The sequence below is a fragment of the Mesoplodon bidens genome, assembly GCF_964165515.1.
Source record: "Mesoplodon bidens genome assembly, chromosome: 6".
In the NCBI taxonomy this organism is placed as follows: domain Eukaryota; kingdom Metazoa; phylum Chordata; class Mammalia; order Artiodactyla; family Ziphiidae; genus Mesoplodon; species Mesoplodon bidens.
This window is the reverse complement of record NC_138162.1, coordinates 5,767,411-5,783,857: the sequence shown is the minus strand read 5'-3', so window position 1 is coordinate 5,783,857 and position 16,447 is coordinate 5,767,411. Positions and strand designations below refer to the sequence as shown.

At 44.7% G+C, this 16,447-nt stretch overlaps 1 protein-coding gene across 1 annotated transcript; it reads left to right on the top strand.

The window, feature by feature from the left end:
- The first annotated feature begins 655 nt into the window (after positions 1–655).
- Positions 656–15,090, top strand: EXOSC2 (exosome component 2). The gene is made up of 9 exons (XM_081236511.1): positions 656–783; positions 2,128–2,229; positions 4,015–4,060; positions 4,285–4,374; positions 5,463–5,528; positions 11,634–11,702; positions 12,815–12,991; positions 13,392–13,520; positions 14,050–15,090. The coding sequence occupies exons 1-9, from the start codon at positions 662–664 to the stop codon at positions 14,128–14,130; spliced, it is 882 nt and encodes a 293-aa protein (XP_081092637.1). The 5' UTR covers positions 656–661; the 3' UTR covers positions 14,131–15,090.
- The last annotated feature ends 1,357 nt before the right edge of the window (positions 15,091–16,447 follow it).

Below are 16,447 nucleotides of genomic sequence, written 5' to 3'. Positions count from 1 at the left end.
CCTTGTTGGGTCTTCGTTGCTGCCCGTGGGCTTTCTTTAGTTGCAACAAGCTTCATTGTTGTGCATGGGCTTCTCATTGCCGCAGCCTCTCTTTGTTGCAGAGCACAGGCTCTAGATTCACGGGCTTCAGTAATTGCAACACACGGGCTCAGTAGTTGTGACACATGGGCTTAGTTGCTCTGCGGCATGTGGGATCTTCCAGGACGAGGGCTCAAACCTGCATCCCCCTGCATTAGGCAGGTGGATTCTTAACCACTGTGCCACCAGGGAAGTCCTCCCCAAATTAGATTTTAGCAGCTTAGAGTTGGAAGGAAGCTCTGAGGCCCATTTCTCAATTATCTCTAACCCTGTAAAACAATAGCTGGGATGACGAGTACAAGAGAGTTTTGGTGAAAAGTCAATACATCATACAACTTGAGATTTTCACTACTCCACAAAGGCAGCCTTGCCAATAATAAAAATGGCAACTCGACTCCTTCCTTCCCTTCATGTTAACCTAATGGTTGACAATAGTCAAGATGGCAGCCAGACCGTGAGTTCCCATTGGCGGCTTCTCTGAGGCCCCGCCCTGCCCCGCCCCTAAGAGCGAAGGGCGGGAATTGCGGAGGCGGATATTGCGACTCCGAGTCGGGCTGCGCCTGCGCAGGTTATTGACGTCAAGATGGCGATGGAGATGAGGCTTCCTGTCGCTCGCAAGCCTCTTAGCGAGACCCTGGGCCGTGAGACGAAAAAACACCTGGTAGTGCCGGGGGACACGATCACCACGGACACAGGCTTCATGCGGTACGTGGGGACGTGGGGGACTCTGGGCCACAAGGGGCGGCTACATTGCTCTCCACGTGAAACCCGGGCCTGTGCTCTCTTCCATCTAAGTTCCCGTGGTACCCGGGGCACATCTGCTGAGCATCTCAGTCGCCTAGTTTTCTGGGCTTCGGACTTCTTACCCCCTGCATCTTGTGTGTCCTTGTCTGCATTTGCCCCAGTCTCCCGAAACCTTCCTCTCTTGACCTCTGGTGGCCGCGACTCGTGGGTCCTCTGCCTGAGGCCCAGATCCTGAGCCTTCCTCGTGGAGGACTTGGAAAACTGGGGTGGGTTAGGAGCTGGGGCCTCTTAACAGTTTTCGGCGGGGAGACGGTGGGCGTTTTTGACTTGGCCCCCGTATCCCTCAGCGCCGTCTCCTAGCCAGGGGTTACGGTTTGGGGACGAGTCATTGTTTGGGCTTAGGGCGTACAAATACATTGTTATATGCACCCAAATATCCACCTTTGAATCTGAGGGCAGTACCGTATGTTGTCGTTAAGAGGGCAGGCTCTTGAGTTGGACGGCTGGAGTTCCAGTCCTGCTGCCGTCACAATATTATTGGCTGTACTGTCTCTCCGAGGTCAGTTTCCTCATCTGTAAACTAGTGATATTAACTATTCAACAAGGTTGTGAGGATTAAATTACGTAATGATTACGAAAAAAAGCAAAACTTACCGTTCTGTCACCATCATAGAGAAACACTAGTGGTTATCTCAGCCTTTTTTTGGGGGGGGCGGGGGTACACTTGTACATACAGGAGAGGTACAGCATTTATACTGTTGCCCTTTAACCTCTTAGTCCGGGGTTGTTGGATCCCAGGAAATCTTAAGATTCAGCCCTTTATTCCTGCATTCAGTATGTGTGCGCTTGGGGTACAACAGTGAACCAAGTGGAAATCAATGTCCTGGAGAAGTTTATTTTCTATTTGGGAGAGACAGATAACAAACAATAAGCACAACAAGCAAATACGTTATTCAGAATGTTTGGCGATAAATGCAATAGAAAAAATTAAAAGCCAAGCAGGGTGAGTGGAGCGTAGTTGGGATGTGGTCGTGGCGGCAGCAGCAGGGTGGGTGACTATTGTAAGTGGGATAGTCGAGGAAGGCCTGGTGGAGAAGGTGACATTGGAGTAGACTTGGGTGGAATGAGGGAGATGTCCACGTAGCTGTCTAAAGAAGGAGTGTTTTGGGAAGAGATGGCAACCAGGGCAAAAGCCTGCCTTTAAGGCAGGAGGAGGCTGTTAGGTTTGAGGAGCACATTGGGCTAGATGCGAGAGGTCACCTCAAGTGTTACCCTGGTATTCTTTGTATCTTCCTGTTGCAACAGGGGCCATGGGACCTATATGGGCGAAGAGAAGCTGATTGCATCTGTGGCTGGCTCTGTGGAGAGAGTAAACAAGTTGGTCTGTGTGAAAGCTTTGAAAACCAGGTGAGAACAAAAGGTGTGTATTCTCTTGTGGCATCCGAGTTGCACAGCCAGGTCTTTTCTGCCACGACAAACCCTCCACCCCCATCCCGGCCTGCTGTATCCTTCTGTAGGTCTGGGATTGTGGGAACATGGCTATAGGAAGGGTATAGATGACTACAGGTAAGCGCGGGCTTCAGAGGTTTGCCTGTGTTTCCTGACCTCTCCAAACTTTGGTTCCCTCCTCTGCAAAATGAGACCTAGCATGACCTACCTTGTAGGATTTTCATTGGAATTCACTGAAACAGTGCCTGTAAAGTGCTTACACAGAGCCTCCTACCTAGAAGGGCTCCATGAAGGTTAGCCCCAGAATGTAAGCCAGTGGGGTTGGAAGAGAGCGAGCAGGCGAGGGGTAGGAGCGGATGCAGGCAGAGAGGTGAGGTGGGCAGTCTGTCTGCCTTGTAGCCACACTAAACATTTTCGACGTGCACTTTGTGTAATCTGGGAAGCCACTGGAGGAGGTGGAGCAGAGGGGGGACATGACCTGACTCCTGTTGGAATAGAATCACTCTGGCTGCTGTGGGTGGCCGGGGAGGTGGGGGGATAGGGACAGGGTTAGGGAGACAGATGAATGTACTGTTTTGAGTATGTGTTGTGTTCTGAGTGTTTTTTTAATCACGAAAATGTGTCGGATTTTATATGCCTTGGCATTTTCTATATATAGGACCATGTCTGTGAGAAGAGATATTCTTCCTTTCCGATTTGGATGCCTTTTATTTTCTGCCTATATTGTAAAGGTAGAGGTAGTAGGATCTGCTGCTGGACTTGCCCTGGAGCCTGAGAGAGAGAGACAGAGAGCGAGAGATTGAGAGAGGTCAAGGGTTCTTCCAAGGACTGTGGCTTGAGCAACTGGAGGGGTGGAGTTGCCATTTCCTGAGCTCGTGACACCTGGGAGAGTTTCAGTTTGTTATGGGGGAGTGAAGGGGGCTGCTGGAAAGCTTTGTCGTAGGTGTGTTACTTTTGCAGATTCCTATTAGCCACGTAAATGGAGGTGCTGGGTAGCCAGCAGTTGACTAGAGTCTGGAGTTGAGGGGAGTGGTATACTCATCAGTGGTCTTTAAAGCCATTAGGCTGGATGAGCTCACCAAGTGGGTATGGGCTGAAAAGAGAAGAGGTCCAAGGACTGCGCCTTCGGCATGGAACACGTCATCATTAGAACTGGGATGAGGAACTAGCAAAGGGCCCTGAGATGGGCAGCCAGTGGTCGGGGGGACAGTGAGCAGGCTGGTTTGGGCGGTGTCCTGTCTCAGTTTCCTTTCTCCTCCTCTGGCTGAGGCAGAAGCCATCTGTGTTCCAGAGCCCACCAGAAAAGATTCCATGCTTATCGTTTTCTTTTTATTTATTTATTTATTGTTTTAAGTTTTTGGCCGCACCCCACGGCATGTGGGATCTTAGTTCCCCGACCAGGGATCGATCCCGCGCCTCCTGCATCGGAAGGCAGAGTCTTAACCACCGGACCGCAGGAGAAGTCCCTCATTTTCATGTAATTAACAAAATAGGGGTTTCAGGCTTAATGAACTATTTGCAATAAATGGTTTAAGAATAGCTAGTTAATGGAGGCTTGATACATACAGGATGTTTGAAGTTATCAGTTCCTGAGAATAAGTCCAAACAGCATAGTTATGTGAATTTACTAAATGTGGTGCCTCATCAAGGCCTTCATCCCTGTTTAACTGAAATCTCAAATGGTAACTTGGTCTTGTAATGAAGTCTTTTCACTGATGGAGGACCTTCTGTTTTATCTTTCAGATATAATGGTGAAGTGGGAGACATTGTAGTGGGGAGAATCACAGAGGTAAAGTCTGTCTGATTGGTTTTTACAAAGTAAAAGCAGGCTGGTGATCTAATGAATGGCATAGTCATTCTATGTGTATTTATGCGAACTAGGCATTCGTTGTGTTTGGCTCTCATGTGACCTTTGATGTAAACAGTTTGTTACATTTGGAATTATTGGTCATTTACAGTGTGAGCTCTGGCCCCTGGCGTGTGTGTCCAGGTGTGGGGTTTCTTTGTTTGTAGGTTCAACAGAAGAGGTGGAAGGTGGAGACCAACTCCAGGCTGGATTCAGTCTTGCTTCTCTCATCCATGAACCTTCCCGGAGGAGAGCTGGTAAGGGTCTCCGGCTGGGACTGAATAGTTTGCTGGCGAGAGCTCTGGGGTCCTTTGCTCCACCAGAGAACTTTGCTTTACCCTGAGGTTGCCACTTTTACTCCTGTTTGTCTGCTGTGAAGTTTGCTGCCTTGATGTACACGTAGGCTTTTCACTTGGCCCAGGCCTCCCAACTTAGGTAGCAACTGGTATATGGTAGGATCTGGAATGTCCATGGGGAGCGATCCCAAAAGAGAGTTGAGAGAAGCTCTCAGATGCTTGGTGCTAATAATTTTCCTTTTCTGGGTGTATCAGCTTTGCTCAGTGAAAGTGTTCCTTGAAAAGTTGTGTTTAGATTAGCTTTTCATGAATTGAGTGGCATTTGATTATTCCAGACAACCACAGGACCTAAGCTGCCTCCTTCTATAAAATGCAGTGGTTCAGCTTTACCTTCAGGCCAGCATCTATCTATAGAGAGGCTCACTGTGCTAGGCTCTCTGGAGAATGCCAAGATCCAGGAGGCACGACTGAGTTCCTGAAAGAGCTTAGACTAGCAGGGGATATGAGATAACTGGTCTGAATACCCAGCAGTCCAAGAACAAACAAGCGTGTGATTGTACAAAAGGAGTGATTAAGTTCCCGGAGAGAAGCTCGTAGGAAAGATGAGTGTTGGAGTTGATCCTTGAAGGATGGGTAGAATTTTAGTGATGAGTTCAGGGAATCTGAGATAAAGGGAAACGTGTGAGCAGAGATACAGTCAAGCTGGAGGTAGTCTGGTCCTGCTGGAGCGTGGAGGGCCGCCACAGAAGATAAGCGTGGAAAGGGGGCCTGGTCTAGATTGGGAGGGTTTTGAATAGCACGTGAGGAGTTTGAGTATTATTCAGAGGAAGGAGAAGAGAAGCCGTGGGAAGGTCTGTCTGTAAGACGGAACGTAGTGGTTGTCACTTTGTCTTCCTTCAGTGGTACAGGTTACCTACTCTGGTGTGTGAACATTGTGGCTGCCTTCGGAGATCGCGGGAGGCAGTGAAAGAGAAAGAAGAGATGGATGGAGAGAGATCTTCCTTTAGGATCTGACTTCCATAACGTGGCCATCTCTTTGTGTATTTCAGAGGAGAAGATCTGCAGAAGATGAGCTGGCGATGAGAGGTTTCTTGCAGGAAGGGGACCTTATCAGTGTATCCTGTACCTTGCATTCCAGCATCTTTATGTTTGCTGTGGAGCTGGCAATTGGGGCTTAAACTGTAGGTCTCCCACACGAGAAACATGTAATCCTGGCAGGGTTCTGAGTCCTTGACTGAGTGTGAAGGGCTCTGCTACAGCCTTTCTCTGTCTCCTTAACCCAGCTAACCCTCCAGCTCTTGTTCAGACCTGCTGCTGCTCAGTCATGTCTTTGGGTCTTGTAACTTACGGTGGCCCATGCTTTAAGCTAGCTCAGATTTTCTTAGCGATGTTAACTTTTTTTTTTTTTAATGAAACTATAAGAAAGATATTGTTTGGTAAAACTTTTGTTTCAGTTGCTTACACAAAAACACATACATGTACTCTGAGTAAAATATGCTTCTTGCTGTGGGTTGTATAAAGAAAAGTTTGAAAGCCACTGATCTCTATATATATATATGTGTATATATATATATATTTTGTGTGTGTGTGGTACGCGGGCCCCTCACTGCTGTGGCCTCTCCCGTTGCAGAGCACAGGCTCTGGACGCGCAGGCTGAGCGGCCATGGCTCACGGGCCCAGCCACTCCGCGGCATGTGGGATCTTCCTGGACCGGGGCACAAACCCGTGTCCCTTGCATTGGCAGGCAGACTCTCAACCACTGCGCCACCAGGGAAGCCCTGATCTATATTTTTGTTTATTTATTTATTTATTTGAATATTTGAATTTTATTTATTTTTTTATACAGCAGGTTCTTATTAGTCATCCATTTTATACACATCAGTGTATACATGTCAATCCCAGTCGCCCAATTCATCACACCCCCACCCCCACCACCCCTCCACTTTCCCCGCTTGGTGTCCATACATTTGTTCTCTATATCCATGTCTCAATTTCTGCCCTGCAAACTGGTTCATCTGTACCATTTTTCTAGGTTCCACATATATGCGTTAATGTATTTGTTTTTCTCTTTCTGACTTACTTCACTCTGTATGACAGTCTCTAGATCCACCCACGTCTCTACAGATGAACCAATTTCATTCCTTTTTATAGCTGAGTAATGTTCCATTGTATAGATGTACCACGTCTTCTTTATCCATTCATCTGTCGATGGACACTTAGGTTGCTTCCATGTCCTGGCTATTGTAAATAGTGCCGCAATGAACATTGGGGTGCGCGTGTCTTTCTGAATTATGTTTTTCTCTGGGTATATGCCCAGTAGTGGGATTGCTGGGTCATATGGTAATTCTATTTTTAGTTTTTTAAGGAACCTCCATACTGTTCTCCATAGTGGCTGTACCAATTTACATTCCCACCAACAGTGCAAGAGGGTTCCCTTTTCTGCACACCCTGTCCAGCATTTGTTGTTTGTAGATTTTCTGATGATGCCCATTCTAACTGGTGTGAGGTGATATCTCATTGTAGTTTTGATTTGCATTTCTCTAATAATTAGTGATGTTGAGCAGCTTTTCATGTGCTTCTTGGCCATCTGTATGTCTTCTTTGGAAAAATGTCTGTTTAGGTCTTCTGCCCATTTTTGGATTGGGTTGTTTGTTTTTTTAATATTGAGCTGCATGAACTGTTTATATATTTTGGAGATTAATCCTTTGTCCGTTGATTCATTTGCAAATATTTTCTCCCATTCTGACGGTTGTCTTTTCGTCTTGTTTGTAGTTTCCTTTGCTGTGCAAAAGCTTTTAAGTTTCATTAGGTCCCATTTGTTTATTTTTGTTTTTATTTCCATTACTCTAGGAGGTGGATCAAAAAAGATCTTGCTGTGATTATGTCAAAGAGTGTTCTTCCTATGTTTTCCTCTAAGAGTTTTATAGTGTCTGGTCTTACATTTAGGTCTTAATCCATTGTGAGTTTATTTTTGTGTATGGTGTTAGGGAGTGTTCTAATTTCATTCTTTTACATGTAGCTGTCCAGTTTTCCCCGCACCACTTATTGAAGAGACTGTCTTTTCTCCATTGTATATCCTGCCTCCTTTGTCATAGATTAGTTGACCATAGGTGCGTGGGTTTATCTCTGGGCTTTTTATCCTGTTCCATTGATCTATATTTCTGTTTTTGTGCCAGTACCATATTGTCTTGATTACTGTAGCTTTGTAGTATAGTCTGAAGTCAGGGAGTCTGATTCCTCCAGCTCCTTTTTTTTCCCCTCAAGACCGCTTTGGCTATTCGGGCTCTTTTGTGTCTCCATACAAATTTTAAGACTTTTCGTGCTAGTTCTGTAAAAAATGCCAGTGGTAGTTTGATAGGGATTGCATTGAATCTGTAGATTGCTTTGGGTAGTATAGTCATTTTCACAATATTGCTTCTTCCAATCCAAGAACATGGTATATCTCTCTATCTGTTTGTATATCTTGGATCTCTTTTATCAGTGTCTTATACTTTTCTGCATACAGATCTTTTGTCTCCCTAGGTCGGTTTATTCCTAGGTACTTTATTGTTTTTGTTGCAATGGTAAATGGGAGTGTTTCCTTAATTTCTCTTGCAGATTTTTCATCATTGGTGTATGGGAATGCAAGAGATTTCTGTGCATTAATTTTGTATCCTGCAACTTTACCAAATTCATTGATTAGCTCTAGTAGTTTTCTGGTGGCATCTTTAGGATTCTCTATGTATAGTATCATGTCATCTGAAAACAGTGACAGTTTTACTTCTTCTTTTCCAATTTGTATTCCTTTAGTTTCTTTTTCTTCTCTGATTGTCGTGGCTAGGACTTCCAAAATTATGTTGAATAATAGTGGTGAGAGTGGACATCTTTGTCTTGTTCCTGATCTTAGAGGAAATGCTTTCAGTTTTTCACCATTGAGAATGATGTTTGCTGTGGGTTTGTTGTATACGGCCTTTATTATGTTGTGGTAGGTTCCCTCTATGCCCACTTTCTGGAGAGTTTTTAATCAGAAATGGGTGTTGAATTTTGTCGAAAGCTTTTTCTGCATCTATTGAGATGGTCATATGGTTTTTCTTCAATTTGTTAATATGGTGTATCACATTGATTGATTCGTGTATATTGAAGAATCCTTCCATCCCTGGGATAAATCCCACTTGATCATGGTGTATGATCTTTTTAATGTGTTGTTGGATTCTGTTTGCTAGTATTTTGTTGAGGATATTTGCATCTATATTCATGAGTGATATTGGTCTGTAATTTTTTTTTGTAGTATCTTTGTCTGGTTTTGCTATCAGGATGATGGTGGCCACATAAAATGAGTTTGGGAGTGTTCCTTCCTCTGCAGTTTTTTGGGAGAGTTTGAGAAGGATGGGTATAAGCTCTTCTGTAAATGTTTGATAGGATTCACCTGTGAAGCCATCTGGTCCTGGACTTTTGTTTGTTGAAAGATTTTTAATCACAGTTTCAGTTTCATTGCTTGTGATTGGTCTGTTCATATTTTCTATTTCTTTCTGGTTCAGACTTCGAAGGTTATAGCTTTCTAAGAATTTGTCCATTTCTTCCAGGTTGTCCATTTTATTGGCATACAGTTGCCCGTAGTAGTCTCTTAGGATGCTTTGTATATCTGCGGTGTCTGTTGTAACTTCTCCTTTTTCATTTCTAATTTTATTGATTTGAGTCCTCTCCCTCTTTTTCTTGATGAGTCTGGCTAATGGTTTATCCATTTCGTTTATCTTCTCAAAGAACCAGCTTTTAGTTTTATTGATCTTTGCTATTGTTTTCTTTGTTTCTATTTCATTTATTTCTGCTCTGATCTTTATGATTTCTTTCCTTCTGCTAACTTTGGGTTTTGTTTGTTCTTCTTTCTCTAGATCCTTTAGGTGTAAGGTTAGATTGTTTATTTGAGATTTTTCTTGTTTCTTGAGGTAGGATTGTATTGCTGTAAACTTCCCTCTTAGAACTGCTTTTGCTGCATCCCCTAGGTTTTGGATCGTCGTGTTTTCATTGTCATTTGTCTCTAGGTATTTTTTGATTTCCTCTTTGATTTCTTCAGTGATCTCTTGGTTATTTAGCAACGTATTGTTTAGCCTCCATGTGTTTGTGTTTTTTACGTCTTTTTCCCCGTAATTCATTTCTAATCTCATAGCGTTGTGGTCGGAAAAGATGCCTGATACGATTTCAATTTTCTTAAATTTACTGAGGCTTGATTTGTGACCCAAGATGTGATCTATTCTGGAGAATGTTCCATGCGCACTTGAGAAGAAAGTGTAATCTGCTGTTTATGGATGGAATGTCCTATAAATATCAATTAAATCTATCTGGTCTATTGTGTCATTTAAAGCTTATGTTTCCTTATTAATTTTCTGTCTGGGTCATCTGTCCATTGGTGTAAGTGAGGTGTTAAAATCCCCCACTATTATTGTACTACTGTCAATTTCCTCTTTTATTGCTGTTAGCAGTTGCCTTATGTATTCAGGTGCTCTTATGTTGGGTGCATAAATATTTACAACTGTTATATCTTCTTCTTGGATTGATCCCTTGATCATTATGCAGTGTCCTTCCTTGTCTCTTGTAACGTTCTTTATTTTAAAGTCTATTTTATCTGATATGAGTATTGCTGCTCCAGCTTCCTTTTTAGTTCCAGTTGCATGGAATCTCTTTTTCCATCCCCTCACTTTCAGTCTGTATGCATCCCTAGGGCTGAAGTGGGTCTCTTGTAGACAGCATATATATGGGTCTTGTTTTTGTATCCGTTCAGCAAGCCTGTGTCTTTTGGTTGGAGCATTTAATCCATTCACGTTTAAGGTAATTATCGATATGTATGTTCCTATGACCATTTTCTTAATTGTTTTGGGTTTGTTTTTGTAGGTCCTTTTCTTCTCTTTTGTTTCCCACTTAGAGAAGTTCCTTTAGCATTTGTTGTAGAGCTGGTTTGGTGGTGCTGAATTCTCTTAGCTTTGATTTCTCCATCGAATCTGAGTGAGATCCTTGCCGGGTAGAGTAATCTTGGTTGTAGTTTCTTCCCTTTCACCACTTTAACTATGTCGTGCCACTCCCTTCTGGCTTGTAGAGTTTCTGCTGAGAAATCAGCTGTTAACCTTATGGGAGTTCCCTTGTATGTTATTTGTCATTTTTCCCTTGCTGCTTTCAAGAATTTTTCTTTGTCTTTAATTTTTGCCAATTTGATTACTGTGTGTCTTGGCGTGTTTCTCCTTGGGTTTATCCTGCTTGGGACTCTCTGCACTTCCTGGACTTGGGTGGCTATTTCCTTTCCCATGTTAGGGAAGTTTTCGACTATAATCTCCTCAAATATTTTCTTGGGTCCTTTCTCTCTCTCTTCTCCTTCTGGGACCCTTATAATACGAATGTTGGTGTGTTTAATGTTGTCCCAGAGGTCCCTTAGGCTGTCTTCATTTCTTTTCATTCTTTTTTCTTTATTCTGTTCCGCAGCAGTGAATTCCACCACTCTGTCTTCCAGGTCACTTATCCGTTCTTCTGCCTCAGTTATTCTGCTATTGATTCCTTCTAGTGTATTTTTAATTTCAGTTGTTGTATAGTTCATCTCTGTTTGTTCTTCCATTCTTCTAGGTCTTTGTTAAACATTTCTTGCATCTTCTCGACCTTTGCCTCCATTCTTTTTCCAAGGTCCTGGATCATCTTCACTATCATTATTCTGAATTCTTTTTCTGGAAGGTTGCCTATCTCCACTTCATTTGATTGTTTTTCTGGGGTTTTATCTTGTTCCTTAATCTGGTACATCGCCCTCTGCCTTTTCATCTTGTCTGTCTTTCTGTGAATGTGTTTTTTGTTCCACAGGCTTGTAGTTCTTCTTGCTTCTGCTGTCTGCCCTCTGGTGGATGAGGCTGTCTCGATCTGCTAGTGTTGGAGGGTCTCCTGCAGAGGCGGGGGGGTGGCTGTGTCTCAGTGTGAGGACAGGGACACTCGCAGCAGAAGTTCTGGGAAGTACTCCTTGGTGTGAGCCCTCCCAGAGTCCGCCATTAACCCCACCCGTGATGTTAACTTTTATCTGAGGGAGTAGGAAGGGTGGTGTTCATGTCAGCATATTCATGACAGCCAAGGGGGAGAGGTTAGGTCTCAGCAGTGTGACCTCCGGGTCCGTCTACGACTTTTGGCGGGACTCTTGGCCATTAGAGGAAAGGATGGAGGGGGGAGCCAGGGACGCAGGTGACGTGAAAGTGTTTGTTCCTTCATCACCCGGCCAGGCTGAGGTCCAGGCAGTGTTCTCTGATGGAGCTGTCTCCCTGCACACGAGGAGTCTCAAATACGGGAAAGTAAGTTGGGCTCTGGCTGTTCTCATTTGCTGACGGAGACTTCAAACCCATGTCCCAATCCCCAGTGCTCTCTGGTATTCTGACCTAAAGCCCCCCAGAAGTCAAGCCTTCACAGGCTGGCATCCTACACACTGATTCACACAGTCAAGGGCCGGTGGCGTCATAAAGGATGACAACTCTTAACCTTTTCTACGGAGGAGATTGTTCTGTCAGAAGAGCCCCTGTGACCCTGGGCCCCGGGCCCTGCAGCCCTGCAGTCTCTGCTCTCCCCCAAGGGCGTGGCAGCTTTGCGTTGCATTTGTGCTGAGAACAAAGGGAGGCCACAGACTGATGAAGTAGGATGGCCTCAGCCCTTAGACACGTGTCCCGTCAATAAGATGGATATTATTGTGAGGGAAGGTGGGCTTGTCACTTGAGCCTCTAAATGAAATTTCACCGCTTTTCTAATATAAGGTGACAGTATGGAGGCTAGTTATTTTTGTAATGATAACATACTTTCCAAAACAAATTATGATTTATCAGTCTCTTGCCTTTCTCTGGGTGAACGTTCTCGTTTTCTGGGTGGAAGAAAAACCTCTCTCCTCAGTGGAGTGGCTACAGCCAATCATGCTCACATCCTTGAAGCAGGAGAGGAAACAGCTGCACTGCACGTGCTGACCTTCGTGGGCCCGGGTCCTGTAATAGACGCCCCCTCAGCGGGAAGCCCTAGGCTTGTCGCCTTGTCCAATGGCGTATCTCGTGGGCAGGATGGGTGGTTGAGGTCAAGGTGGAACAGAATAGTGCTCCTTGACCCACAGGAGGCTCGAGCCCACATTCTCACTGGCTCCAGCTTCTCTAACAGCTGTGGCACCAGCCCTGGATTAGAATGTGAAGACGACTGCAAAGGAAAATAAATGGTAGAGAAGAGATGGAAAGTTACCTTCTCTTGGGATATGTAAACTACTTACTGCATCCGGAAGTGTTCTCTGTATTTACTATGTATGTGCATGTAGGGGCAGTTATCAACAGGAAGGACCCTGATTCCCGTCTAACTAGGACACATCCTGTACTCTGCTTTTAAGTTACCTCACTGATGATCCTACAGTGACTTAATTTACGATATACTTTTTTAGCTAGGTCAGGGCGTCTTGGTTCAGGTCTCCCCCACCCTGGTGAAACGGCAGAAGACTCACTTCCATGACTTGCCCTGCGGTGCCTCAGTGATTCTGGGCAACAACGGCTTCATCTGGATCTACCCAACACCTGAGCACAAAGAAGAGGATGCAGGGGGCTTCATTGCAAACCTGGAGGTGAGTAAACGCCGTTGTCACTGTTGGGACGGAGCGGCACTTAGTCGGTGCTGTGCTTCTGTGGCAGGTGGGGACGCGCTCTGTCTGCCACGTTGCTATGGTTTGAGTTGGTTTGAATTTCCATCGAAACATTGTGTCGCCCTGTCTTGTTCTGAAGAGATGAAATCAGCTCCTGGTTTGATCTTTCTAGTCAGAGATGGCAGAGTTGCAGGGTAATAGCCTAAGAGCCACTAAAGAAGCCCTCCTTTTTAATCTCCCTTGGAGCTAGCTGTTTGATTGGTTTGGAGTCCCAGAGTGATATTGCCTCAGTTATAAATGATTCCCGGGATTTGCTGTAACCATTGGCTTCTTTTGGTCCTGGTTCTGTTTCCCTCCCCTTCCCCTCGGCATCCCCTGGTAGCCTGTCTCCCTTGCTGATCGAGAGGTGATCTCCCGGCTTCGGAACTGCATCGTCTCGCTGGCAACTCAGAGAATGATGCTGTATGATACCAGTATCCTGTACTGCTATGAAGCATCCCTTCCACATCAGGTAGTCTACCCGGGGCCTCCCTTTTCCTTGTTGATGTGTGAGCAGCCTTCAGTGTCATCTGCGCCATGTTTCCTCAGACAGCAAGCACGTCTCCCACATACCTTAACCATGTCCCTCGGTGTGAACTGATCTGGTGGACAGCCTTGTTGAGTGTCTGGAGAGCTGTCGCCAAGATGCTAGTGATATTCTCAATGTCTAATGTCAGTGTAAGGATTTGTGGGCGTTTGGAGGCGCCAGCTGGGGCTAATTTACAACAGCAGCCCCCTGGACTTCATCGTGCCCGTCCCAAGTTTTAGCTGTCTTTCTAGTGACTGCCGGGGTAACGTCCTTGTTCTTGTCAGCTTCCCCCCTGGAACCTTCTGCTGGTTTCTTAAGCTGTTTCTAGCAGATCATCCCTCGCCAATACTGAGCCTCCGATACATGACAGGAAAGCAGAAGGTTCCCGCTTCTGCTCCTGGTTTCTGCGTTTGGATTGGCTTGATGGTGTGCTGATGGATGGAACAAGTACCTTTTTCCCTTTCTTTTTCAGATCAAAGACATCTTAAAGCCAGAAGTAGTGGAGGAAATCGTGATGGAAACACGCCAGAGGCTTTTAGAACAGGAGGGATAGGGAGAAGCATCTGAAGGACAGGACTGTGTGTACCTGACCGGAGCAGTCCTTGAAAGTGAACAGTTGGCTTGGTGGTCCCCATGTGCAGCTCAGTGAAGACCTGGGGAGCTCATCACTTTACCTACAAGGGGCCGCCTCCACCCTGAAGGCCTGCTTTCTCCTGTTTTAAGGCAAAGCCTGGGGGAAGGTGAAAGCACTGCTGGCCCCTTGGGTTGCCCACAGAGCTTTGGTACTAGGGGTAGTTTCAGGCCTTAAAAGCACACTCAGCGTTCCAGCCGAGTGGACTCCTATCCTGGAATAATGCAAGGAATCTTTTGTCCTGTACTTACCATCAACTCACCAGGCACAATGCCCCATGAAATTGCCTGTATAAAAAACATGGCCTCCCTGACCCCCAAATTGTCTGTTTTGGCCTCCATCCCCACCTCTTCTACAGCGCGGGTGCAGCACTGAAGAAATAGTTGGTAAAGTTAACCCAAGAATCTAATGGAAGAATAAAGCAACCAAGCAGCCTTTTGCTGGGTTGGAATCTTATTTCCCATTGCATGTTCCTCCTAGATAGAGGCGAGTATATTCCCGCCAGGCTGCCCTTAATCTATCCTGCCTTCAAGGATGAGTTGTAAGAAGTTGAATTATTGATAGAAGAGAATGAATGTTTTGGGTGCTCTGATAAACATGAAAACAAAGTAAGAAAAACGGAGATGGGAAAAGAAAAGGTGTTTTCCTCCTACGATTGAAGGAGTAACGCATTAACTTTTTAATAATTCAGGGTTAAAAGGTAAAAACAAGATGCTGAAGTTCTCAGTGGGAAGGGCTAGAATGTCTACGCATTGTTTTTCAGATGACTATCTAAAAATGATGCCCTGAGTGGGGTTTTGGGAAACATTCTTTTAAAGTCAGTATATGAGAGTGCTATTTGGTGAACTATTTTTTTATATTTATAAATGTGGCATCACTGTTTCTGTTCTTGTGTTCTGTGTCATACTTGGGAGCTGAGTACAGTTGAAGGAAGGCTTGGGAGATAGGAATTCTGACAGAGACCTAACTACTCGAGTCACCTAGTAAAATGTAAACCTAGGACAGTTTCAGGAGTAAGGTGGAACATCTGACAGTTTTGAAATATAGCTCAGCTCTTTCTTGTTAAATTGTATGTCTTTTCTTTATAACATTATTCAGACAAATTTTATCTCTTTTTTTTTTTCTATCCCAAGTGTATCACCTGTTTTGAGGAGTTTGCAGACACCTGAATACTGTATATGCTATGTTGCAACTTTGGATTTGCTCCCTTGTTGTTTCTGAAACACACTCCAGGTTGTGTGCCCCTTAAGAGAAGGGAATGGGGAAGGATGGGAGCCTGCATCCCTGGTTTGGGTTGGTTTTGACCAGGACCACATGGGGGTTCGTTGCAAGTTTATCTTTCTCACTTGGTCTCCCAAGCTGCCAGCCTCTGCCGTTCATTCAGTATATTCTGAATAGTGATTACCTACTAAGTGGAAATGTATAAAGGTCTGAAAGCACCTTTCGGTGATTATCCACTTTCTTTGGCCCACTAGAGGGTGCCCTTGTTAAGTGTAATTCCAGTAGGTGTTTTTTTTTTTAAAAAAAAAAGCTGAAGTTTTTACATGGGTACTGAATCCCTGTAGCAACTTGTGGGTTGCTTTGCTTTATAAACATGAGGACAAAATTAGACTGAACTGAATCACTTTTAATAGAATATATGAGCTTAAAGGGATTTATTCAAAAATGGCAACACTTATTTACTTCTGACTGTCAGGCATTTGCTGGGCTCAGGATTCTAGTTTTAAGTCCTTTAGAGTATCATTCTACAGTGTTATACAGTGCATCTGTGGAAGAAAATATTACAGTCTGGGCTTGGGATTCACCTAAAACTAGTGCCGTTGGCTTCTACCCAGACTTTAGGAAGCATAGTCTCAATCTTTGTGGGAAACAAGATCCCATTTGATCCTCACGATAACCTTGTAAAGTTTGATATGACCCCCATTTATAAATGAAAGCCATTCACGGAATTACAGTGACTTCATTAAAACTCATTAGCAACTATGAGTCAGTAGGTTTAAGCTCTAGAGAGGCGTCATAAAGCAACCCTTTAGAGAATGGGTTGGACTGATTGTGAAAGGTTATGGGGTCCAGAAATTTTATTTCCAGCATCGAGACCAATACTTCGGATTTTACTCATTTTACTTATTGCCTGTCCCTCCCATGTCTGCTCTGGGAGGACAAGGATGAATCCGTTTGTGCCCCCCCCCCTCAATTTTATCCCAGCACCTAGGACAGTGGTACACAGGGGCTCAACAAT